Source organism: Helicoverpa armigera, chromosome 7 (assembly GCF_030705265.1).
Source record: "Helicoverpa armigera isolate CAAS_96S chromosome 7, ASM3070526v1, whole genome shotgun sequence".
NCBI classification, from domain to species: domain Eukaryota; kingdom Metazoa; phylum Arthropoda; class Insecta; order Lepidoptera; family Noctuidae; genus Helicoverpa; species Helicoverpa armigera.
In genome coordinates this window covers 6,846,533-6,871,246 of record NC_087126.1, presented here as the reverse complement: position 1 = coordinate 6,871,246, position 24,714 = coordinate 6,846,533, and the positions used below count along the sequence as shown (strand labels likewise).

At 38.2% G+C, this 24,714-nt stretch overlaps 1 protein-coding gene and 4 long non-coding RNA genes across 6 annotated transcripts; all 5 read left to right on the top strand.

The window, feature by feature from the left end:
- Window positions 1–3,037: 3,037 nt before the first annotated feature.
- On the top strand, window positions 3,038–24,703 carry LOC110381613 (large ribosomal subunit protein eL20). Its single transcript, XM_049847756.2, has 5 exons — window positions 3,038–3,056; window positions 3,757–3,806; window positions 4,284–4,460; window positions 23,646–23,825; window positions 24,484–24,703. The coding sequence occupies exons 2-5, from the start codon at window positions 3,789–3,791 to the stop codon at window positions 24,640–24,642; spliced, it is 534 nt and encodes a 177-aa protein (XP_049703713.1). The 5' UTR covers window positions 3,038–3,056; window positions 3,757–3,788; the 3' UTR covers window positions 24,643–24,703.
- LOC135117090 (uncharacterized) lies at window positions 6,111–11,571 on the top strand. Its single transcript, XR_010276641.1, has 4 exons — window positions 6,111–6,614; window positions 6,912–7,207; window positions 7,504–10,157; window positions 10,748–11,571. It is a non-coding gene; the product is annotated as an uncharacterized LOC135117090 (long non-coding RNA).
- On the top strand, window positions 12,441–13,930 carry LOC135117091 (uncharacterized). Its single transcript, XR_010276642.1, has 2 exons — window positions 12,441–12,518; window positions 12,811–13,930. It is a non-coding gene; the product is annotated as an uncharacterized LOC135117091 (long non-coding RNA).
- Window positions 15,227–18,621, top strand: LOC135117169 (uncharacterized). Of its 2 annotated transcripts, XR_010276676.1 has the most exons (4): window positions 15,227–15,324; window positions 15,619–17,096; window positions 17,392–17,687; window positions 17,835–18,621. It is a non-coding gene; the product is annotated as an uncharacterized LOC135117169 (long non-coding RNA). The 2 variants fall into 2 exon arrangements; XR_010276675.1 differs by lacking the exon at window positions 17,835–18,621 and having other exon boundaries at window positions 17,392–17,799.
- Window positions 18,647–20,438, top strand: LOC135117168 (uncharacterized). The gene is made up of 2 exons (XR_010276674.1): window positions 18,647–19,900; window positions 20,198–20,438. It is a non-coding gene; the product is annotated as an uncharacterized LOC135117168 (long non-coding RNA).
- Window positions 24,704–24,714: the final 11 nt, after the last annotated feature.

The following is a 24,714-nucleotide window of genomic DNA, read 5'->3' as shown; positions in this document are numbered from 1 at the left end:
GCAGTACGCGTACTCACCAAGCCGACAATAGGCTATAGCGTACGATGCGCTACATGTGTGAACAAAAGAATAGGCTCTTGTAGGTTCACACTAGATGCGTACGCTGAGCGGCTGACTATTCTACACATAAAAGGGCTCAGTATTTGAAGTTGCTCGTAGTATTTTATAAACGATAAAACTAGCGTAATTTATGTTTTTCAAATCAGACGTTTTACTGATATTTCAATTAAATGATGCGCATTCAGATAGTTGCCATTTGCGAAGCTCTAGAGGAAGACGAAAATAATAAAAAGAAGATATTGTGGGTACATCCCTTAAATTTGAAGAGATGTTTTCTTGGTCAATTTCATACTTTATATTTCGAATATAGACTTTATCCAAATAAGTTCAAGAAATATTTTCGTATGACAGTAAAACATTCGATGAGTTACTATCTTTAATACGTTTAAGTTTATATAAAAGGGACACTAATTATCGACGTACTGAACCGAGGCGCGGCGGTGCGTACGTGGCGGAGCGGCGCTATTCGGCAAGTGCGTCCGCGTAGCCAATCCGCGTCCGCCGTGCATAGTCGCGTAGTAAAATAATCGGCCACTGAGAGTCAGCTACAACAGACGACGTAACAGCGTATAGTCGGTTCGGTGTGAACGACAATTTCAATATATATGGAAAAGCAATAAACTGCGTAACGCGCGCTCACAGTCAGCGGCCGACAATACGTTTGGTCTGAACGATGCCTCATATGCGCAGTCCTGTTTACTAATATTATGTCTATGTTCATGACGGTATCTTCAATATTGCCATATCATTTTCTTAAATAACTTCCCATTCCTAAAAGATCAAATCAATCAAAGCAAAATGGAAATAATATCCCTTTCTTTTTACCCGACGGCGGCCTAGATGGAGCCTATTACGTGCTGTATATGACGTACAGCACGTAATAAGTGTTCTTAAGGATCCCAGAACGTGATGCTGTCGAGAACGCTTTCTGTATTGCATTCAAAGTCATCGCAGTTTCAACTACAATTGTTTTTAAAGTAGTGATTTAAAAGAATAATTTCGTGATAGATAGATAGAGTTTTTTTTACCTCTTAGTTTAAGGATGCAAAATGCGAAAAAGAAACATGGATAAGGAAGGTGGAACCATGGTACCTACCCTTAAGGCTCGTTTACACAGTGCGAGCTGCTGCCTGGCCAGTAGACAACTACTCGGTTTGTCTACTCGTACGCCAGTAGCTCGGCTTGCCTTTGCTGTCTACACGACACCTAGCTACAGCCCAGTACGAGTCGTGTCGCGATGTCGAGTGAACATGTTTCATAAATGAAATATTATTGTCAGAAGACCATCTATCCGCAGCCATTTCAAACAGGATTTAGTACACAGGCGTAGCACACAAAAAAAATGGGTTTCACTCACAACTGCCCTGCTGGCACTGGCGAGCTACAGCCGAACGCGTCCAAACGATGCGAGCGACGCACGAGTCGCTGTCATGTGCGAGTTGCTGCCGGGTGAGCAGGCGAGTGAAAACAAAAAAAGTTGAAGAAACTCGGATGCGAGCTACTGTCCAAGTCGCACTTGCGAGTTACTCGTAAGTGAAGTGCAAACAGTGCGAGTTATTGCGGTGCAGCTACTCGGCAGGCTGACTCGCACGCTAACTCGTACCGTGTAAACCAGCCGTTACAGTCGTGAGAATGAAAAAAGGTTCCCCATATATTTTGTTCAATTTAAATCTTTTGCTTCCATAGTTTTTCTGCTTATAGTAATGTTTACCCTTAATGTACTACTCACGTTTTTCAAGGAAAAATCTTTTGGTAGAAAAAAAAGTATTCAGAATTTTCAATACTTATCCTCCGAGCCTTTTTTCCAAAACTATGTTGGGGTCGGCTTCCAGTCTAACCGGATGTAGCTGAGTACCAGTGCTTTACAAGGAGCGACTGCCCTGCCTGACCTCCTCAACCCAGTTACCCAGGCAACCCAATACCCCTTGGTTAGACTGGTATCAGATTTACTGGCTTCTGACTACCCGTGACGACTGCCAAGGATGTTCAATGACAGCCGGGACCTACAGTTTAACGTGCCATCCGAAACACAGTCATTGGTGTCTAAGATATACTTAGAAAGTACATACAAACTTAGAAAAGTTGCATTGGTACTTGCCTGATCTGGAATCGAACCCGCGCCCTCATACTCGAGAGGTTGGTTCTTTGCCCACTAGGCCACCACGACACCAATACTTGACTAGTCAAAATTTTATTCATTGAAAAATTGAACATAGATTTTCTAGTTCAATATGTGTAATTTTGATTATTGTAAATACTTACTTTGTATACAATGTGTCCCGGGGATAAGTGACCGCCCGAAATTTTTTGTATATTTGTACAAAATTAAGGATAATTTCCCTTATATTTGGGACTTACCGCCTTTCGTTTTTTTTTTATTTTTTTTAGTAAATACTGTGACGTGCTGCAGTTTTTTTAAGATATTTCCTAAGTTTTTACATCTTTTAAAATTCTTTTTTCTTTATTGACTAGCCTATCTTCCTATCTTATCAATTAAAATTATCAAACATAACAAAAATGTAATAAAACATTTATTAGAAAAAAAAGAAAATAAAAATTCAAAGAAAATAACGCCTTTCTTTTCAGTTTTTCCAAAATAAGTCCAATAAATGCCCCCTTAATATCACTTTCTTTTAATTTATTAATAAACTACATGATATTTCCTACAATAGCTCAGAACAATGTTTGCTGCTATTTCAAACAAATGCAAAAATACAGTCAGTTGAAATTTGACTCCAACTCGGTAAAAAAAGAGCAAAGCCTGTTTTTAACAGGCCGGACAATAAAAAAATTTTAATGATTTTTTTCAAAAATATAAAAGAAATTATCCTTAATTTTGTACAAATATTCAAAAAAATTCGGGCGGTCACTTATCCCCGGGACACATTGTATATTGTTTGTACGCACTGTGTTTTTTAGAAGAAATAAATGTTCTTCTAGTGGCAACTTCCGAAGTTCGGCGCCATCTTTCTTTCGCGTCAGTGTTCCGCTTCCGTCAGTGTTGCCAGATTGGGGGGATTCCCCCCAAATTTGGGGGTATTTTCTACCCGCGGGGGATTTTTTGGGGGGACAAATCCTTTGGGGGGATCAGCGGGGGGATTAAAAATTGGCTTGGAGGGAGTTGGAGGATTTTTCGAAAAAGTTTTATGAATGAACGCGACCAAATTACTCACTACTTAATTTGAACGCACCATAGAACCACGTACAAAAACATACACATATGGCATATGGCTTCAAAAATGCAGTTTTGGTGATAAAACTTACGGACATGTAAGCAAATTGGCATTAGGAATTTTGTCGTTGCCTTTTTCTTTCTAACGAGGTTGTGGAAAGAGCTTTCTCGCAAGTTGCGATTATTAGAGACATACTGAGAAACAGATTAGCCATCAACACGGCCTAATCTATTTTGAGAGTAAGACATTCAATGCCGGAAGGATGTGTTAATTTTAAAGTAACTTCAAAGATGCTCAAGAGATTTAACTCGGAGAAAATGTATGGAACTGCAGCCGACGACGCAAGTAAGGATGCTGATCCAGTCATGGAAGCAAAATTGCTAAATTATTATAAATGGTTGTATTTAAATAAATATTTTTCTAAGTACGGGGGGTTTTTTCTCAAAATACTAACATTTTGGGGGGATTTTGAGTGAGATTTGGGGAGAATGCTAGATCATCATCTGGCAACACTGGCTTCCGTTGACAGATTCTTTTAGAATAAAACCTCCGAAAATGAAGGCTAAAGGAGAGGTAAGTCTCGAAATATTGATATAAAATGGTGATAAAATCGCACAAAAATGGATAAAGTAAATCAAAATTTCGCTACGGACAGGTGAATAACTAAAAACAGTGGTTAAAAAGTGAAATTGTCGATATGAGTGTGGCGTACACGTTGTCGGTGCACCCCGTCAATTTTTTTTCGGGAAGCTGTATTGTTTTTTACATTTTCAAATTATAATAATGTTCGCAATGCTGTTAATTTAGTATTTACTATGAATTTCATACCTAACTTGCTGGTTGTAATCACATTGAAACATAAATAATAGGTGCATTTTTAGGTTATGTCATGTTGTGATGCTGCCTGCTTTTCATATAAACCTTATCTCTTATTGGTTCAAGATATTGCAGAAAAATACATATATCAATAAGGACTATATTCCATTAATGATTGTGAACTTAGAATGCAGTGGTGAAATGGTCTAATAAATTTGTCAATATGTGTTGTAGCTGAAGGAGTATGAGGTCATCGGCCGCAAGCTCCCTTCGGAGAGCGAGCCCAAGCCTCCTCTATACAAGATGAGGATCTTCTCCCCAGACCAGATTGTGGCCAAGTCCCGTTTCTGGTACTTCTTGCGTCAGTTGAAGAAGTTCAAGAAGACCACTGGTGAAATTGTCTCTATCAGGGTTAGTACACAAAGTAAATTATTATACACAGTTTACTGAAGACAATAAAGAACTTGTTGAACTTAAGAGCTCAGCCTGCAGACAAGAGTCCTTGTCAATCTCCTTAAAGGATCAAGCCAATCGGAATTATGTTGTCTGTGTAGAATATGTTTTGAGTTGTTCATATTCCCATGAGGATTAGGTCTAGGTCACAAGCAGTTGAAGTGTAAACAAGGTCTTATTTGATAGCCAGCCGTTTTCATTGTAGTTGGCTTCTAGACTGCACTGGATACAGCTGAGTGCCAGTGTTACTGAACGTCACTGTTTATCTGAAATCCATATACTATAAATAGCTCTCAATGACATTTCAGTATGGATAATAGTCTGGTCATTGAGAAAATTGAAAGATAGCAAACAGAACATGGTAAAAACTTCAACAATGGTTCAATACATTGTGCATTCTATAACTTTTGTAGATTAATCCTTAAGCTGGTATTTAGTTGAGACTGTTTACCTCGGCTGAATCCGGTTAGACTGAAAGCCGACCCCAACATGGTAGGGAAAAAGGCTCGGAGGATGATGATGTTTTTACCTTCTACTTATGTATACATGTTCTTCTGTTTAATACTAGCTTTGAAAGGACAATGCCAGGGTCTGGGCTCATAGTTTGCCCAGCAATGGGAGTAGTTCCAGGGGGTTCCTTAGTGCACTCTGAACACGTAATGCAAATATTTTTGAAATCGCTCCCTGGGGTCCCGAGGAAAACCGGTTCAAATATTCTCCACGAAGAGTCACTTTACAAGGCCTGAGCCATTTGCCCAGTAGTAAGAGTGGTCAAAGTAGGTTCTTTACTTCAATCTTAACACGAAATTAAAATATTTTTGAAATCGGTCCCAGGGGTCCCGCGAAAAACCGATTCAAATGTTCTCCTTAGATAGTCACTTAACAAAGTCTTTGGCATTTGCCCAGTAGTGGGAGTGGTCAAAATAGGTTCTTTACTTCACTCTTAACATGAAATCCAAATATTTTTGAAATCGGTCCCTGGGGTCCGAGAGAAAACCGGTTCTAATATTCCACATGAACAGTCGCTTTACAAAGCCTGTCTTATTTACCCAGTAGTGGGAGTGATTGAAATAGGTTCCTTAATTCACTTTTAACATGAAATTAAAATATTTTTGAAATCGGTCAAAGGAGACCCGAGAAAAAAAACCGATTCAAATGTTCTCCTCAGATAGTCACTTAACAAAGTCTTTGGCATTTGCCCAGTAGTGGGAGTGGTCAAAATAGGTTCTTTACTTCACTCTTAACATGAAATCCAAATATTTTTGAAATCGGTCCCTGGGGTCCGGAGAAAAACCGGTTCTAATATTCCACATGAACAGTCGCTTTACAAAGCCTGTCTTATTTACCCAGTAGTGGGAGTGATTGAAGTAGGTTCCTTACTTCACTTTTAACATGAAATTAAAATATTTTTTAAATCGGTCAAAGGAGACCCGAGAAAAAAACCGATTCAAATGTTCTCCTCAGATAGTCACTTAACAAAGTCTTTGGCATTTGCCCAGTAGTGGGAGTGGTCAAAGTAGGTTCTTTACTTCACTCTTTACATGAAATCAAAATATTTTTAAAATCAGTCCTTGGGGTCCGGAGAAAACCCGGTTCTAATATTCCACATGAACAGTCGCTTTACAAAGCCGGACTTATTTGCCCAGGAGTGGGAGTGATTGAAGTAGGTTCCTTACTTCACTTTTAACATGAAATTAAAATATTTTTGAAATTGGTCAAAGGAGACCCGAGAAAAAAACCGATTCAAATGTTCTCCTCAGATAGTCACTAAACAAAGTCTTTGGCATTTGCCCAGTACTGGGAGTGGTCAAAGTAGGTTCTTTACTTCACTCTTAACATGAAATCAAAATATTTTTGAAATCAGTCCTTGGGGTCCGGAGAAAACCCGGTTCTAATATTCCACATGAACAGTCACTTTACAAAGCCTGTCTTATTTACCCAGTAGTGGGAGTGATTGAAATAGGTTCCTTAATTCACTTTTAACATGAAATTAAAATATTTTTGAAATCGGTCAAAGGAGACCCGAGAAAAAAACCGATTCAAATGTTCTCCTCAGATAGTCACTTAAAAAAGTCTTTGGCATTTGCCCAGTACTGGGAGTGGTCAAAGTAGGTTCTTTACTTCACTCTTAACATGAAATCAAAATATTTTTGAAATCAGTCCTTGGGGTCTGGAGAAAACCCGGTTCTAATATTCCACATGAACAGTCGCTTTACAAAGCCTGACTTATTTGCCCGGGAGTGGGAGTGATTGAAGTAGGTTCCTTACTTCACTTTTAACATGAAATTAAAATATTTTTGAAATCGGTCAAAGGAGACCTGAGAAAAAAAACCGATTCAAATGTTCTCCTCAGATAGTCACTTAACAAAGTCTTTGGCATTTGCCCAGTAGTGGGAGTGGTCAAAGTAGGTTCTTTACTTCACTCTTAACATGAAATCAAAATATTTTTGAAATCAGTCCTTGGGGTCCGGAGAAAACCCGGTTCTAATATTCCACATGAACAGTCGCTTTACAAAGCCTGACTTATTTGCCCAGGAGTGGGAGTGATTGAAGTAGGTTCCTTACTTCACTTTTAACATGAAATTAAAATATTTTTGAAATCGGTCAAAGGAGACCCGAGAAAAAAACCGATTCAAATGTTCTCCTCAGATAGTCACTTAACAAAGTCTTTGGCATTTGCCCAGTACTGGGAGTGGTCAAAGTAGGTTCTTTACTTCACTCTAAACATGAAATCAAAATATTTTTGAAATAAGTCGTTGGGGTCCGGAGAAAACCCGGTTCTAATATTCCACATGAACAGTCGCTTTACAAAGCCTGTCTTACTTACCCAGTAGTGGGAGTGATTGAAATAGGTTCCTTAATTCACTTTTAACATGAAATTAAAATATTTTTGAAATCGGTCAAAGGAGACCTGAGAAAAAAACCGATTCAAATGTTCTCCTCAGATAGTCACTTAACAAAGTCTTTGGCATTTGCCCAGTACTGGGAGTTGTCAAAGTAGGTTCTTTACTTCACTCTTAACATGAAATCAAAATATTTTTGAAATCAGTCCTTGGGGTCCGGAGAAAACCCGGTTCTAATATTCCACATGAACAGTCGCTTTACAAAGCCTGACTTATTTGCCCAGGAGTGGGAGTGATTGAAGTAGGTTCCTTACTTCACTTTTAACATGAAATTAAAATATTTTTGAAATCGGTCAAAGGAGACCCGAGAAAAAAACTGATTCAAATGTTCTCCTCAGATAGTCACTTAACAAAGTCTTTGGCATTTGCCCAGTACTGGGAGTTGTCAAAGTAGGTTCTTTACTTCACTCTTAACATGAAATCAAAATATTTTTGAAATCAGTCCTTGGGGTCCGGAGAAAACCCGGTTCTAATATTCCACATGAACAGTCTCTTTACAAAGCCTGACTTATTTGCCCAGGAGTGGGAGTGATTGAAGTAGGTTCCTTACTTCACTTTTAACATGAAATTAAAATATTTTTGAAATTGGTCAAAGGAGACCCGAGAAAAAAACCGATTCAAATGTTCTCCTCAGATAGTCACTTAACAAAGTCTTTGGCATTTGCCCAGTACTGGGAGTGGTCAAAGTAGGTTCTTTACTTCACTCTTAACATGAAATCAAAATATTTTTGAAATCAGTCCTTGGGGTCCGGAGAAAACCCGGTTCTAATATTCCACATGAACAGTCGCTTTACAAAGCCTGACTTATTTGCCCAGGAGTGGGAGTGATTGAAGTAGGTTCCTTACTTCACTTTTAACATGAAATTAAAATATTTTTGAAATCGGTCAAAGGAGACCCGAGAAAAAAAACCGATTCAAATGTTCTCCTCAGATAGTCACTTAACAAAGTCTTTGGCATTTGCCCAGTAGTGGGAGTGGTCAAAATAGGTTCTTTACTTCACTCTTAACATGAAATCCAAATATTTTTGAAATCGGTCCCTGGGGTCCGGAGAAAAACCGGTTCTAATATTCCACATGAACAGTCGCTTTACAAAGCCTGTCTTATTTGCCCAGTATTGGGAGTGATTGGAATAGGTTCCTTACTTCACTTTTAACATGAAATTAAAATATTTTTGAAATCTGTCCCAGGGGTCCCGAGAAAAACCGTTTCAAATGTTCTCCTTAGATAGTCACTTAACAAAGTCTTTGGCATTTGCCCAGTAGTGGGAGTGGTCAAAGTAGGTTCTTTTGCTTCACTCTTAACATGAAATTAAAATATTTTTGAAATCGGTCCCTGGGGTCCGGGTGAAAAACCGGTTCAAATATTCTCCATGAAGAGTCACTTTACAAGGCCTGAGCCATTTGCCTAGTAGTGGGAGTGATTGAAATAGGTTCTTTACTTCACACATGAAATTAAAATATTTTTGAAATCGGTCCCAGGGGTCCCGAGGAAAACCGGTTTAAATGTTCTCCTTAGATATTCACTTAACAAAGTCTTTGGCATTTGCCCAGTAGTGGGAGTGGTCAAAATAGGTTCTTTACTTCACTCTTAACATGAAATCCAAATATTTTTGAAATCGGTCCCTGGGGTCCGGAGAAAAACCGGTTCTAATATTCCACATGAACAGTCGCTTTACAAAGCCTGACTTATTTGCCCAGGAGTGGGAGTGATTGAAGTAGGTTCCTTACTTCACTTTTAACATGAAATTAAAATATTTTTGAAATCGGTCAAAGGAGACCCGAGAAAAAAACCGATTCAAATGTTCTCCTCAGATAGTCACTTAACAAAGTCTTTGGCATTTGCCCAGTACTGGGAGTGGTCAAAGTAGGTTCTTTACTTCACTCTTAACATGAAATCAAAATATTTTTGAAATCAGTCATTGGGGTCCGGAGAAAACCCGGTTCTAATATTCCACATGAACAGTCACTCTACAAAGCCTGTCTTATTTACCCAGTAGTGGGAGTGATTGAAATAGGTTCCTTAATTCACTTTTAACATGAAATTAAAATATTTTTGAAATCGGTCAAAGGAGACCCGAGAAAAAAACTGATTCAAATGTTCTCCTCAGATAGTCACTTAACAAAGTCTTTGGCATTTGCCCAGTACTGGGAGTGGTCAAAGTAGGTTCTTTACTTCACTCTTAACATGAAACCCAAATATTTTTGAAATCGGTCCCTGGGGTCCGGAGAAAAACCGGTTCTAATGTTCCACATGAACAGTCGCTTTACAAAGCCTGTCTTATTTACCCAGTAGTGGGAGTGATTGAAATAGGTTCCTTAATTCACTCTTAACATGAAATCAAAATATTTTTGAAATCAGTCCTTGGGGGCCGGAGAAAACCCGGTTCTAATATTCCACATGAACAGTCGCTTTACAAAGCCTGACTTATTTGCCCAGGAGTGGGAGTGATTGAAGTAGGTTCCTTACTTCACTTTTAACATGAAATTAAAATATTTTTGAAATCGGTCCCAGGGGTCCCGAGAAAAACTGTTTCAAATGTTCTCCTTAGATAGTCACTTAACAAAGTCTTTGGCATTTGCCCAGTAGTGGGAGTGGTCAAAATAGGTTCTTTACTTCACTCTTAACATGAAATCCAAATATTTTTGAAATCGGTCCCTGGGGTCCGGAGAAAAACCGGTTCTAATGTTCCACATGAACAGTCGCTTTACAAAGCCTGTCTTATTTACCCAGTAGTGGGAGTGATTGAAATAGGTTCCTTAATTCACTTTTAACATGAAATTAAAATATTTTTGAAATCGGTCAAAGGAGACCCGAGAAAAAAACCGATTCAAATGTTCTCCTCAAATAGTCACTTAACAAAGTCTTTGGCATTTGCCCAGTAGTGGGAGTGGTCAAAGTAGGTTCTTTACTTCACTCTTAACATGAAATCATAATATTTTTGAAATCAGTCCTTGGGGTCCGGAGAAAACCCGGTTCTAATATTCTACATGAACAGTCGCTTTACAAAGCCTGACTTATTTGCCCAGTACTGGGAGTGGTCAAAGTAGGTTCTTTACTTCACTCTTAACATGAAATCAAAATATTTTTGAAATCAGTCCTTGGGGGCCGGAGAAAACCCGGTTCTAATATTCCACATGAACAGTCGCTTTACAAAGCCTGACTTATTTGCCCAGGAGTGGGAGTGATTGAAGTAGGTTCCTTACTTCACTTTTAACATGAAATTAAAATATTTTTGAAATCGGTCAAAGGAGACCCGAGGAAAACCGGTTTAAATGTTCTCCTTAGATAGTCACTTAACAAAGTCTTTGGCATTTGCCCAGTAGTGGGAGTGGTCAAAATAGGTTCCTTACTTCACTTTTAACATGAAATTAAAATATTTTTGAAATCGGTCAAAGGAGACCCGAGAAAAAAAACCGATTCAAATGTTCTCCTCAGATAGTCACTTAACAAAGTCTTTGGCATTTGCCCAGTAGTGGGAGTGGTCAAAATAGGTTCTTTACTTCACTCTTAACATGAAATCCAAATATTTTTGAAATCGGTCCCTGGGGTCCGGAGAAAAACCGGTTCTAATATTCCACATGAACAGTCGCTTTACAAAGCCTGTCTTATTTGCCCAGTATTGGGAGTGATTGGAATAGGTTCCTTACTTCACTTTTAACATGAAATTAAAATATTTTTGAAATCGGTCAAAGGAGACCCGAGAAAAAAACCGATTCAAATGTTCTCCTCAGATAGTCACTTAACAAAGTCTTTGGCATTTGCCCAGTAGTGGGAGTGGTCAAAGTAGGTTCTTTACTTCACTCTTAACATGAAATCAAAATATTTTTGAAATCAGTCCTTGGGGTCCGGAGAAAACCCGGTTCTAATATTCCACATGAACAGTCGCTTTACAAAGCCTGACTTATTTGCCCAGGAGTGGGAGTGATTGAAGTAGGTTCCTTACTTCACTTTTAACATGAAATTAAAATATTTTTAAAACGGTCAAAGGAGACCCGAGAAAAAAACCGATTCAAATGTTCTCCTCAGATAGTCACTTAACAAAGTCTTTGGCATTTGCCCAGTACTGGGAGTGGTCAAAGTAGGTTCTTTACTTCACTCTTAACATGAAATCAAAATATTTTTGAAATCAGTCCTTGGGGTCCGGAGAAAACCCGGTTCTAATATTCCACATGAACAGTCTCTTTACAAAGCCTGTCTTATTTACCCAGTAGTGGGAGTGATTGAAATAGGTTCCTTAATTCACTTTTAACATGAAATTAAAATATTTTTGAAATCGGTCAAAGGAGACCCAAGAAAAAAAACCGATTCAAATGTTCTCCTCAGATAGTCACTTAACAAAGTCTCTGGCATTTGCCCAGTAGTGGGAGTGGTCAAAGTAGGTTCTTTACTTCACTCTTAACATGAAATCAAAATATTTTTGAAATCAGTCCTTGGGGTCCGGAGAAAACCCGGTTCTAATATTCCACATGAACAGTCGCTTTACAAAGCCTGACTTATTTGCCCAGGAGTGGGAGTGATTGAAATAGGTTCCTTACTTCACTTTTAACATGAAATTAAAATATTTTTGAAATCGGTCAAAGGAGACCGAGAAAAAACCGATTCAAATGTTCTCCTCAGATAGTCACTTAACAAAGTCTTTGGCATTTGCCCAGTACTGGGAGTGGTCAAAGTAGGTTCTTTACTTCACTCTTAACATGAAATCAAAATATTTTTGAAATCAGTCCTTGGGGTCCGGAGAAAACCCGGTTCTAATATTCCACATGAACAGTCACTTTACAAAGCCTGTCTTATTTACCCAGTAGTGGGAGTGATTGAAATAGGTTCCTTACTTCACTTTTAACATGAAATTAAAATATTTTTGAAATCGGTCAAAGGAGACCGAGAAAAACTGATTCAAATGTTCTCCTCAGATAGTCACTTAACAAAGTCTTTGGCATTTGCCCAGTACTGGGAGTGGTCAAAGTAGGTTCTTTACTTCACTCTTAACATGAAATCAAAATATTTTTGAAATCAGTCCTTGGGGTCGGAGAGAAACCGGTTCAAATATTCCACATGAACAGTCGCTTTACAAAGCCTGTCTTATTTACCCAGTAGTGGGAGTGATTGAAATAGGTTCCTTAATTCACTTTTGACATGAAATTAAAATATTTTTGAAATCGGTCAAAGGAGACCGAGAAAAACTGATTCAAATGTTCTCCTCAGATAGTCACTTAACAAAGTCTCTGGCATTTGCCCAGTAGTGGGAGTGGTCAAAGTAGGTTCTTTACTTCACTCTCAACATGAAATCAAAATATTTTTGAAATCAGTCCTTGGGGTCGGAGAAAACCCGGTTCTAATATTCCACATGAACAGTCGCTTTACAAAGCCTGACTTATTTGCCCAGGAGTGGGAGTGATTGAAATAGGTTCCTTAATTCACTTTTAACATGAAATTAAAATATTTTTGAAATCGGTCAAAGGAGACCCGAGAAAAAAACTGATTCAAATGTTCTCCTCAGATAGTCACTTAACAAAGTCTTTGGCATTTGCCCAGTACTGGGAGTTGTCAAAGTAGGTTCTTTACTTCACTCTTAACATGAAATCAAAATATTTTTGAAATCAGTCCTTGGGGTCCAGAGAAAAACCGGTTCTAATATTCCACATGAACAGTCGCTTTACAAAGCCTGACTTATTTGCCCAGGAGTGGGAGTGATTGAAGTAGGTTCCTTACTTCACTTTTAACATGAAATTAAAATATTTTTGAAATCGGTCAAAGGAGACCCGAGAAAAAAACCGATTCAAATGTTCTCCTCAGATAGTCACTTAACAAAGTCTTTGGCATTTGCCCAGTAGTGGGAGTGGTCAAAGTAGGTTCTTTACTTCACTCTTAACATGAAATCAAAATATTTTTGAAATCAGTCCTTGGGGTCCGGAGAAAACCCGGTTCTAATATTCCACATGAACAGTCGCTTTACAAAGCCTGTCTTATTTACCCAGTAGTGGGAGTGATTGAAATAGGTTCCTTAATTCACTTTTAACATGAAATTAAAATATTTTTGAAATCGGTCAAAGGAGACCCGAGAAAAAAACTGATTCAAATGTTCTCCTCAGATAGTCACTTAACAAAGTCTTTGGCATTTGCCCAGTAGTGGGAGTGGTCAAAGTAGGTTCTTTACTTCACTCTTAACATGAAATCAAAATATTTTTGAAATCAGTCCTTGGGGTCCGGAGAAAACCCGGTTCTAATATTCCACATGAACAGTCGCTTTACAAAGCCTGACTTATTTGCCCAGGAGTGGGAGTGATTGAAGTAGGTTCCTTACTTCACTTTTAACATGAAATTAAAATATTTTTGAAATCGGTCAAAGGAGACCCGAGAAAAAAACCGATTCAAATGTTCTCCTCAGATAGTCACTTAACAAAGTCTTTGGCATTTGCCCAGTACTGGGAGTGGTCAAAGTAGGTTCTTTACTTCACTCTTAACATGAAATCAAAATATTTTTGAAATCAGTCCTTGGGGTCCGGAGAAAACCCGGTTCTAATATTCCACATGAACAGTCACTTTTCAAAGCCTGTCTTATTTACCCAGTAGTGGGAGTGATTGAAATAGGTTCCTTAATTCACTTTTAACATGAAATTAAAATATTTTTGAAATCGGTCAAAGGAGACTCGAGAAAAAAAACCGATTCAAATGTTCTCCTCAGATAGTCACTTAACAAAGTCTTTGGCATTTGCCCAGTAGTGGGAGTGGTCAAAGTAGGTTCTTTACTTCACTCTTAACATGAAATCAAAATATTTTTGAAATCAGTCCCTGGGGTCTGGAGAAAACCCGGTTCTAATATTCCACATGAACAGTCGCTTTACAAAGCCTGACTTATTTGCCCAGGAGTGGGAGTGATTGAAGTAGGTTCCTTACTTCACTTTTAACATGAAATTAAAATATTTTTAAAACGGTCAAAGGAGACCCGAGAAAAAAACCGATTCAAATGTTCTCCTCAGATAGTCACTTAACAAAGTCTTTGGCATTTGCCCAGTACTGGGAGTGGTCAAAGTAGGTTCTTTACTTCACTCTTAACATGAAATCAAAATATTTTTGAAATCAGTCCTTGGGGTCCGGAGAAAACCCGGTTCTAATATTCCACATGAACAGTCTCTTTACAAAGCCTGTCTTATTTACCCAGTAGTGGGAGTGATTGAAATAGGTTCCTTAATTCACTTTTAACATGAAATTAAAATATTTTTGAAATCGGTCAAAGGAGACCCAAGAAAAAAAACCGATTCAAATGTTCTCCTCAGATAGTCACTTAACAAAGTCTCTGGCATTTGCCCAGTAGTGGGAGTGGTCAAAGTAGGTTCTTTACTTCACTCTTAACATGAAATCAAAATATTTTGAAATCAGTCCTTGGGGTCCGGAGAAAACCGGTTCTAATATTCCACATGAACAGTCGCTTTACAAAGCCTGACTTATTTGCCCAGGAGTGGGAGTGATTGAAGTAGGTTCCTTACTTCACTTTTAACATGAAATTAAAATATTTTTGAAATCGGTCAAAGGAGACCCGAGAAAAAAACCGATTCAAATGTTCTCCTCAGATAGTCACTTAACAAAGTCTTTGGCATTTGCCCAGTACTGGGAGTGGTCAAAGTAGGTTCTTTACTTCACTCTTAACATGAAATCAAAATATTTTTGAAATCAGTCCTTGGGGTCCGGAGAAACCCGGTTCTAATATTCCACATGAACAGTCGCTTTACAAAGCCTGACTTATTTGCCCAGGAGTGGGAGTGATTGAAGTAGGTTCCTTACTTCACTTTTAACATGAAATTAAAATATTTTTAAAACGGTCAAAGGAGACCCGAGAAAAAAACCGATTCAAATGTTCTCCTCAGATAGTCACTTAACAAAGTCTTTGGCATTTGCCCAGTACTGGGAGTGGTCAAAGTAGGTTCTTTACTTCACTCTTAACATGAAATCAAAATATTTTTGAAATCAGTCCTTGGGGTCCGGAAAACCCGGTTCTAATATTCCACATGAACAGTCTCTTTACAAAGCCTGTCTTATTTACCCAGTAGTGGGAGTGATTGAAATAGGTTCCTTAATTCACTTTTAACATGAAATTAAAATATTTTTGAAATCGGTCAAAGGAGACCCGAGAAAAAAACCGATTCAAATGTTCTCCTCAGATAGTCACTTAACAAAGTCTTTGGCATTTGCCCAGTAGTGGGAGTGGTCAAAGTAGGTTCTTTACTTCACTCTTAACATGAAATCAAAATATTTTTGAAATCAGTCCTTGGGGTCCGGAGAAAACCCGGTTCTAATATTCCACATGAACAGTCGCTTTACAAAGCCTGACTTATTTGCCCAGTACTGGGAGTGGTCAAAGTAGGTTCTTTACTTCACTCTTAACATGAAATCAAAATATTTTTGAAATCAGTCCTTGGGGGCCGGAGAAAACCCGGTTCTAATATTCCACATGAACAGTCGCTTTACAAAGCCTGACTTATTTGCCCAGGAGTGGGAGTGATTGAAGTAGGTTCCTTACTTCACTTTTAACATGAAATTAAAATATTTTTGAAATCGGTCAAAGGAGACCCGAGGAAAACCGGTTTAAATGTTCTCCTTAGATAGTCACTTAACAAAGTCTTTGGCATTTGCCCAGTAGTGGGAGTGGTCAAAATAGGTTCCTTACTTCACTTTTAACATGAAATTAAAATATTTTTGAAATCGGTCAAAGGAGACCCGAGAAAAAAAACCGATTCAAATGTTCTCCTCAGATAGTCACTTAACAAAGTCTTTGGCATTTGCCCAGTAGTGGGAGTGGTCAAAATAGGTTCTTTACTTCACTCTTAACATGAAATCCAAATATTTTTGAAATCGGTCCCTGGGGTCCGGAGAAAAACCGGTTCTAATATTCCACATGAACAGTCGCTTTACAAAGCCTGTCTTATTTGCCCAGTATTGGGAGTGATTGGAATAGGTTCCTTACTTCACTTTTAACATGAAATTAAAATATTTTTGAAATCGGTCAAAGGAGACCCGAGAAAAAAACCGATTCAAATGTTCTCCTCAGATAGTCACTTAACAAAGTCTTTGGCATTTGCCCAGTAGTGGGAGTGGTCAAAGTAGGTTCTTTACTTCACTCTTAACATGAAATCAAAATATTTTTGAAATCAGTCCTTGGGGTCCGGAGAAAACCCGGTTCTAATATTCCACATGAACAGTCGCTTTACAAAGCCTGACTTATTTGCCCAGGAGTGGGAGTGATTGAAATAGGTTCCTTAATTCACTTTTAACATGAAATTAAAATATTTTTGAAATCGGTCAAAGGAGACCCGAGAAAAAAACCGATTCAAATGTTCTCCTCAGATAGTCACTTAACAAAGTCTTTGGCATTTGCCCAGTAGTGGGAGTGGTCAAAGTAGGTTCTTTACTTCACTCTTAACATGAAATCAAAATATTTTTGAAATCAGTCCTTGGGGTCCGGAGAAAACCCGGTTCTAATATTCCACATGAACAGTCGCTTTACAAAGCCTGACTTATTTGCCCAGGAGTGGGAGTGATTGAAGTAGGTTCCTTACTTCACTTTTAACATGAAATTAAAATATTTTTAAAACGGTCAAAGGAGACCCGAGAAAAAAACCGATTCAAATGTTCTCCTCAGATAGTCACTTAACAAAGTCTTTGGCATTTGCCCAGTACTGGGAGTGGTCAAAGTAGGTTCTTTACTTCACTCTTAACATGAAATCAAAATATTTTTGAAATCAGTCCTTGGGGTCCGGAAAACCCGGTTCTAATATTCCACATGAACAGTCGCTTTACAAAGCCTGTCTTATTTACCCAGTAGTGGGAGTGATTGAAATAGGTTCCTTAATTCACTTTTAACATGAAATTAAAATATTTTTGAAATCGGTCAAAGGAGACCCAAGAAAAAAAACCGATTCAAATGTTCTCCTCAGATAGTCACTTAACAAAGTCTCTGGCATTTGCCCAGTAGTGGGAGTGGTCAAAGTAGGTTCTTTACTTCACTCTTAACATGAAATCAAAATATTTTTGAAATCAGTCCTTGGGGTCCGGAGAAAACCCGGTTCTAATATTCCACATGAACAGTCGCTTTACAAAGCCTGACTTATTTGCCCAGGAGTGGGAGTGATTGAAGTAGGTTCCTTACTTCACTTTTAACATGAAATTAAAATATTTTTGAAATCGGTCAAAGGAGACCCGAGAAAAAAACCGATTCAAATGTTCTCCTCAGATAGTCACTTAACAAAGTCTTTGGCATTTGCCCAGTACTGGGAGTGGTCAAAGTAGGTTCTTTACTTCACTCTTAACATGAAATCAAAATATATTTGAAATCAGTCCTTGGGGTCCGGAGAAAACCCGGTTCTAATATTCCACATGAACAGTCGCTTTACAAAGCCTGACTTATTTGCCCAGTACTGGGAGTGGTCAAAGTAGGTTCTTTACTTCACTCTTAACATGAAATCAAAATATTTTTGAAATCAGTCCTTGGGGGCCGGAGAAAACCCGGTTCTAATATTCCACATGAACAGTCGCTTTACAAAGCCTGACTTATTTGCCCAGGAGTGGGAGTGATTGAAGTAGGTTCCTTACTTCACTTTTAACATGAAATTAAAATATTTTTGAAATCGGTCAAAGGAGACCCGAGGAAAACCGGTTTAAATGTTCTCCTTAGATAGTCACTTAACAAAGTCTTTGGCATTTGCCCAGTAGTGGGAGTGGTCAAAATAGGTTCCTTACTTCACTTTTAACATGAAATTAAAATATTTTTGAAATCGGTCAAAGGAGACCCGAGAAAAAAAACCGATTCAAATGTTCTCCTCAGATAGTCACTTAACAAAGTCTTTGGCATTTGCCCAGTAGTGGGAGTGGTCAAAATAGGTTCTTTACTTCACTCTTAACATGAAATCCAAATATTTTTGAAATCGGTCCCTGGGGTCCGGAGAAAAACCGGTTCTAATATTCCACATGAACAGTCGCTTTACAAAGCCTGTCTTATTTGCCCAGTATTGGGAGTGATTGGAATAGGTTCCTTACTTCACTTTTAACATGAAATTAAAATATTTTTGAAATCGGTCAAAGGAGACCCGAGAAAAAAACCGATTCAAATGTTCTCCTCAGATAGTCACTTAACAAAGTCTTTGGCATTTGCCCAGTAGTGGGAGTGGTCAAAGTAGGTTCTTTACTTCACTCTTAACATGAAATCAAAATATTTTTGAAATCAGTCCTTGGGGTCCGGAAAACCCGGTTCTAATATTCCACATGAACAGTCGCTTTACAAAGCCTGACTTATTTGCCCAGGAGTGGGAGTGATTGAAATAGGTTCCTTAATTCACTTTTAACATGAAATTAAAATATTTTTGAAATCGGTCAAAGGAGACCCGAGAAAAAAACCGATTCAAATGTTCTCCTCAGATAGTCACTTAACAAAGTCTTTGGCATTTGCCCAGTAGTGGGAGTGGTCAAAGTAGGTTCTTTACTTCACTCTTAACATGAAATCAAAATATTTTTGAAATCAGTCCTTGGGGTCCGGAGAAAACCCGGTTCTAATATTCCACATGAACAGTCGCTTTACAAAGCCTGACTTATTTGCCCAGGAGTGGGAGTGATTGAAGTAGGTTCCTTACTTCACTTTTAACATGAAATTAAAATATTTTAAAACGGTCAAAGGAGACCCGAGAAAAACCGATTCAAATGTTCTCCTCAGATAGTCACTTAACAAAGTCTTTGGCATTTGCCCAGTACTGGGAGTGGTCAAAGTAGGTTCTTTACTTCACTCTTAACATGAAATCAAAATATTTTTGAAATCAGTCCTTGGGGTCCGGAGAAAACCCGGTTCTAATATTCCACATGAACAGTCGCTTTACAAAGCCTGTCTTATTTACCCAGTAGTGGGAGTGATTGAAATAGGTTCCTTAATTCACTTTTAACATGAAATTAAAATATTTTTGAAATCGGTCAAAGGAGACCCAAGAAAAAAAACCGATTCAAATGTTCTCCTCAGATAGTCACTTAACAAAGTCTCTGGCATTTGCCCAGTAGTGGGAGTGGTCAAAGTAGGTTCTTTACTTCACTCTTAACATGAAATCAAAATATTTTTGAAATCAGTCCTTGGGGTCCGGAGAAAACCCGGTTCTAATATTCCACATGAACAGTCGCTTTACAAAGCCTGACTTATTTGCCCAGGAGTGGGAGTGATTGAAGTAGGTTCCTTACTTCACTTTTAACATGAAATTAAAATATTTTTGAAATCGGTCAAAGGAGACCCGAGAAAAAAACCGATTCAAATGTTCTCCTCAGATAGTCACTTAACAAAGTCTTTGGCATTTGCCCAGTAGTGGGAGTGGTCAAAGTAGGTTCTTTACTTCACTCTTAACATGAAATCAAAATATATTTGAAATCAGTCCTTGGGGTCCGGAGAAAACCCAGTTCTAATATTCCACATGAACAGTCGCTTTACAAAGCCTGTCTTATTTACCCAGTAGTGGGAGTGATTGAAATAGGTTCCTTAATTCACTTTTAACATGAAATTAAAATATTTTTGAAATCGGTCAAAGGAGACCCAAGAAAAAAAACCGATTCAAATGTTCTCCTCAGATAGTCACTTAACAAAGTCTCTGGCATTTGCCCAGTAGTGGGAGTGGTCAAAGTAGGTTCTTTACTTCACTCTTAACATGAAATCAAAATATTTTTGAAATCAGTCCTTGGGGTCCGGAGAAAACCCGGTTCTAATATTCCACATGAACAGTCGCTTTACAAAGCCTGACTTATTTGCCCAGGAGTGGGAGTGATTGAAATAGGTTCCTTAATTCACTTTTAACATGAAATTAAAATATTTTTGAAATCGGTCAAAGGAGACCCGAGAAAAAAACTGATTCAAATGTTCTCCTCAGATAGTCACTTAACAAAGTCTTTGGCATTTGCCCAGTACTGGGAGTTGTCAAAGTAGGTTCTTTACTTCACTCTTAACATGAAATCAAAATATTTTTGAAATCAGTCCTTGGGGTCCGGAGAAAACCCGGTTCTAATATTCCACATGAACAGTCGCTTTACAAAGCCTGACTTATTTGCCCAGGAGTGGGAGTGATTGAAGTAGGTTCCTTACTTCACTTTTAACATGAAATTAAAATATTTTTGAAATCGGTCAAAGGAGACCGAGAAAAACTGATTCAAATGTTCTCCTCAGATAGTCACTTAACAAAGTCTTTGGCATTTGCCCAGTACTGGGAGTGGTCAAAGTAGGTTCTTTACTTCACTCTTAACATGAAATCAAAATATTTTTGAAATCAGTCCTTGGGGTCCGGAGAAAACCCGGTTCTAATATTCCACATGAACAGTCGCTTTACAAAGCCTGACTTATTTGCCCAGGAGTGGGAGTGATTGAAATAGGTTCCTTAATTCACTTTTAACATGAAATTAAAATATTTTTGAAATCGGTCAAAGGAGACCCGAGAAAAAAACCGATTCAAATGTTCTCCTCAGATAGTCACTTAACAAAGTCTCTGGCATTTGCCCAGTAGTGGGAGTGGTCAAAGTAGGTTCTTTACTTCACTCTGAACATGAAATCAAAATATTTTTGAAATCAGTCCTTGGGGTCCGGAGAAAACCCGGTTCTAATATTCCACATGAACAGTCGCTTTACAAAGCCTGACTTATTTGCCCAGGAGTGGGAGTGATTGAAGTAGGTTCCTTACTTCACTTTTAACATGAAATTAAAATATTTTTGAAATCGGTCAAAGGAGACCCGAGAAAAAAACCGATTCAAATGTTCTCCTCAGATAGTCACTTAACAAAGTCTTTGGCATTTGCCCAGTACTGGGAGTGGTCAAAGTAGGTTCTTTACTTCACTCTTAACATGAAATCAAAATATATTTGAAATCAGTCCTTGGGGTCCGGAGAAAACCCAGTTCTAATATTCCACATGAACAGTCGCTTTACAAAGCCTGTCTTATTTACCCAGTAGTGGGAGTGATTGAAATAGGTTCCTTAATTCACTTTTAACATGAAATTAAAATATTTTTGAAATTGGTCAAAGGAGACCCAAGAAAAAAAACCGATTCAAATGTTCTCCTCAGATAGTCACTTAACAAAGTCTCTGGCATTTGCCCAGTAGTGGGAGTGGTCAAAGTAGGTTCTTTACTTCACTCTTAACATGAAATCAAAATATTTTTGAAATCAGTCCTTGGGGTCCGGAGAAAACCCGGTTCTAATATTCCACATGAACAGTCGCTTTACAAAGCCTGACTTATTTGCCCAGGAGTGGGAGTGATTGAAATAGGTTCCTTAATTCACTTTTAACATGAAATTAAAATATTTTTGAAATCGGTCAAAGGAGACCGAGAAAAACTGATTCAAATGTTCTCCTCAGATAGTCACTTAACAAAGTCTTTGGCATTTGCCCAGTAGTGGGAGTGGTCAAAGTAGGTTCTTTACTTCACTCTTAACATGAAATCAAAATATTTTTGAATTCAGTCCTTGGGGTCCGGAGAAAACCCGGTTCTAATATTCCACATGAACAGTCGCTTTACAAAGCCTGACTTATTTGCCCAGGAGTGGGAGTGATTGAAGTAGGTTCCTTACTTCACTTTTAACATGAAATTAAAATATTTTTGAAATCGGTCAAAGGAGACCGAGAAAAACCGATTCAAATGTTCTCCTCAGATAGTCACTTAACAAAGTCTTTGGCATTTGCCCAGTACTGGGAGTGGTCAAAGTAGGTTCTTTACTTCACTCTTAACATGAAATCAAAATATTTTTGAAATCAGTCCTTGGGGTCCGGAGAAAACCCGGTTCTAATATTCCACATGAACAGTCACTTTACAAAGCCTGTCTTATTTACCCAGTAGTGGGAGTGATTGAAATAGGTTCCTTAATTCACTTTTAACATGAAATTAAAATATTTTTGAAATCGGTCAAAGGAGACCCGAGAAAAAAAACCGATTCAAATGTTCTCCTCAGATAGTCACTTAACAAAGTCTTTGGCATTTGCCCAGTAGTGGGAGTGGTCAAAGTAGGTTCTTTACTTCACTCTTAACATGAAATCAAAATATTTTTGAAATCAGTCCTTGGGGTCTGGAGAAAACCCGGTTCTAATATTCCACATGAACAGTCGCTTTACAAAGCCTGACTTATTTGCCCAGGAGTGGGAGTGATTGAAATAGGTTCCTTAATTCACTTTTAACATGAAATTAAAATATTTTTGAAATCGGTCAAAGGAGACCCGAGAAAAAAACCGATTCAAATGTTCTCCTCAGATAGTCACTTAACAAAGTCTTTGGCATTTGCCCAGTAGTGGGAGTGGTCAAAATAGGTTCTTTACTTCACTCTTAACATGAAATCCAAATATTTTTGAACTCAGTCCCTGGGGTCCGGAGAAAAACCGGTTCTAATATTCCACATGAACAGTCGCTTTACAAAGCCTGTCTTATTTGCCCAGTAGTGGGAGTGATTGGAATAGGTTCTTTACTTCACTTTAACATGAAATTAAAATATTTTTGTAATCGGTCCCAGGGGTCCCGAGAAAAACCGATTCAAATGTTCTCCTTAGATAGTCACTTAACAAAGTCTTTGGCATTTGCCCAGTAGTGGGAGTGGTCAAAATAGGTTCTTTACTTCACTCTTAACATGAAATCCAAATATTTTTGAACTCAGTCCCTGGGGTCCGGAGAAAAACCGGTTCTAATATTCCACATGAACAGTCGCTTTACAAAGCCTGTCTTATTTGCCCAGTAGTGGGAGTGATTGGAATAGGTTCTTTACTTCACTTTAACATGAAATTAAAATATTTTTGAAATCTGTAACCGTTTCAAATGTTCTCCTTAGATAGTCACTTAACAAAGTCTTTGGCATTTGCCCAGTAGTGGGAGTGGTCAAAGTAGGTTCTTTTGCTTCACTCTTAACATGAAATTAAAATATTTTTGAAATCGGTCCCTGGGGTCCGGGTGAAAAACCGGTTCAAATATTCTCCATGAAGAGTCACTTTACAAGGCCTGAGCCATTTGCCTAGTAGTGGGAGTGATTGAAATAGGTTCTTTACTTCACACATGAAATTAAAATATTTTTGAAATCGGTCCCAGGGGTCCCGAGGAAAACCGGTTTAAATGTTCCACATGAACAGTCTGTTTACAAAGCCTATGCCATTTGCCCAGTAGTGGGAGTGGTTGGAATAGGTTCTTTAATTCACTCTTAACAAGAAATCAAAATATTTTTGAAAAGACTTTCTTAAAATTGTGAATTTTACCTTTACAGGAAATCCCAGAGAAGAGCCCTGTGAAGATCAAGAACTTCGGTATCTGGCTGCGCTACGAGTCTCGCTCCGGTGTACACAACATGTACCGCGAGTACCGTGACCTCAGTGTTGGAGGCGCAGTCACTCAGTGCTACCGTGATATGGGAGCCAGGCACAGAGCCCGTGCTCACTCTATCCAGGTAAACTTTTAAAATAAAACTAACAACATATGGGATTTTTTAGATTATTAACATCTTGATTCGTTCTGAGCCATTCCTTACATCTTGAGTGCTATTTTAATGTACAAGCTGTATTACTGTATAGTTTCATCCCTATATTAGATCTGAATGATTTTCAAATCAAACCAGTGATTCCTGAGATAGTTTCTATCCAACAAACCATCTCCTTCAAAGCTTTATAATATTTGTACTTGAGTAAAACATTGATCATTATTGTGAATTCAAGGGCTGTCATATAATTGAAGTAGTTCTACAGCTAGCATTTTTTTACCAAGGTCTTAAGGTCTGTTAGACTAGAAAAATGAGCTGGCTAAGCATTGCAATGCTCCAGTAACAAGTTGGCTGAACGATATATGGAATGCAAATAAGATTCGATGGCGCTAACTAGTCAAATTGCTAGCTGTTTCATCCAACTGCCTTTTTGAACGCCGCAGTTAACTGCAACATCTATGGAATTCAATGATCCCAGATTCATAACAGTATGACTAATTTAGTCAAACAGTAAGCGCTTATTTGAAATGCTGCAGATAGTTGAATGTTATCGATAATTACTATGAGCCATTTTTTCTTCTCTTTTTCTTACCTAATAACTTTACAAATTTTCTGTGGTTTGTTCCAGATCATCAAAGTGGAAGTTATCAAGGCGTCGGCGTGCCGTCGGCCACAGGTCAAGCAGTTCCACAACAGCCACATCAGATTCCCGCTGCCCAAGCGCGTGCACCACCACAAACGCCTCAACACCTTCGCATACAAGAGGCCCAGCACCTACTTCCTCTAATTTTATTATGTACCTATGCATTAATAAAATAATTTAAATCCACATCCTGATGTGGGACAAATTTTGTGTTTC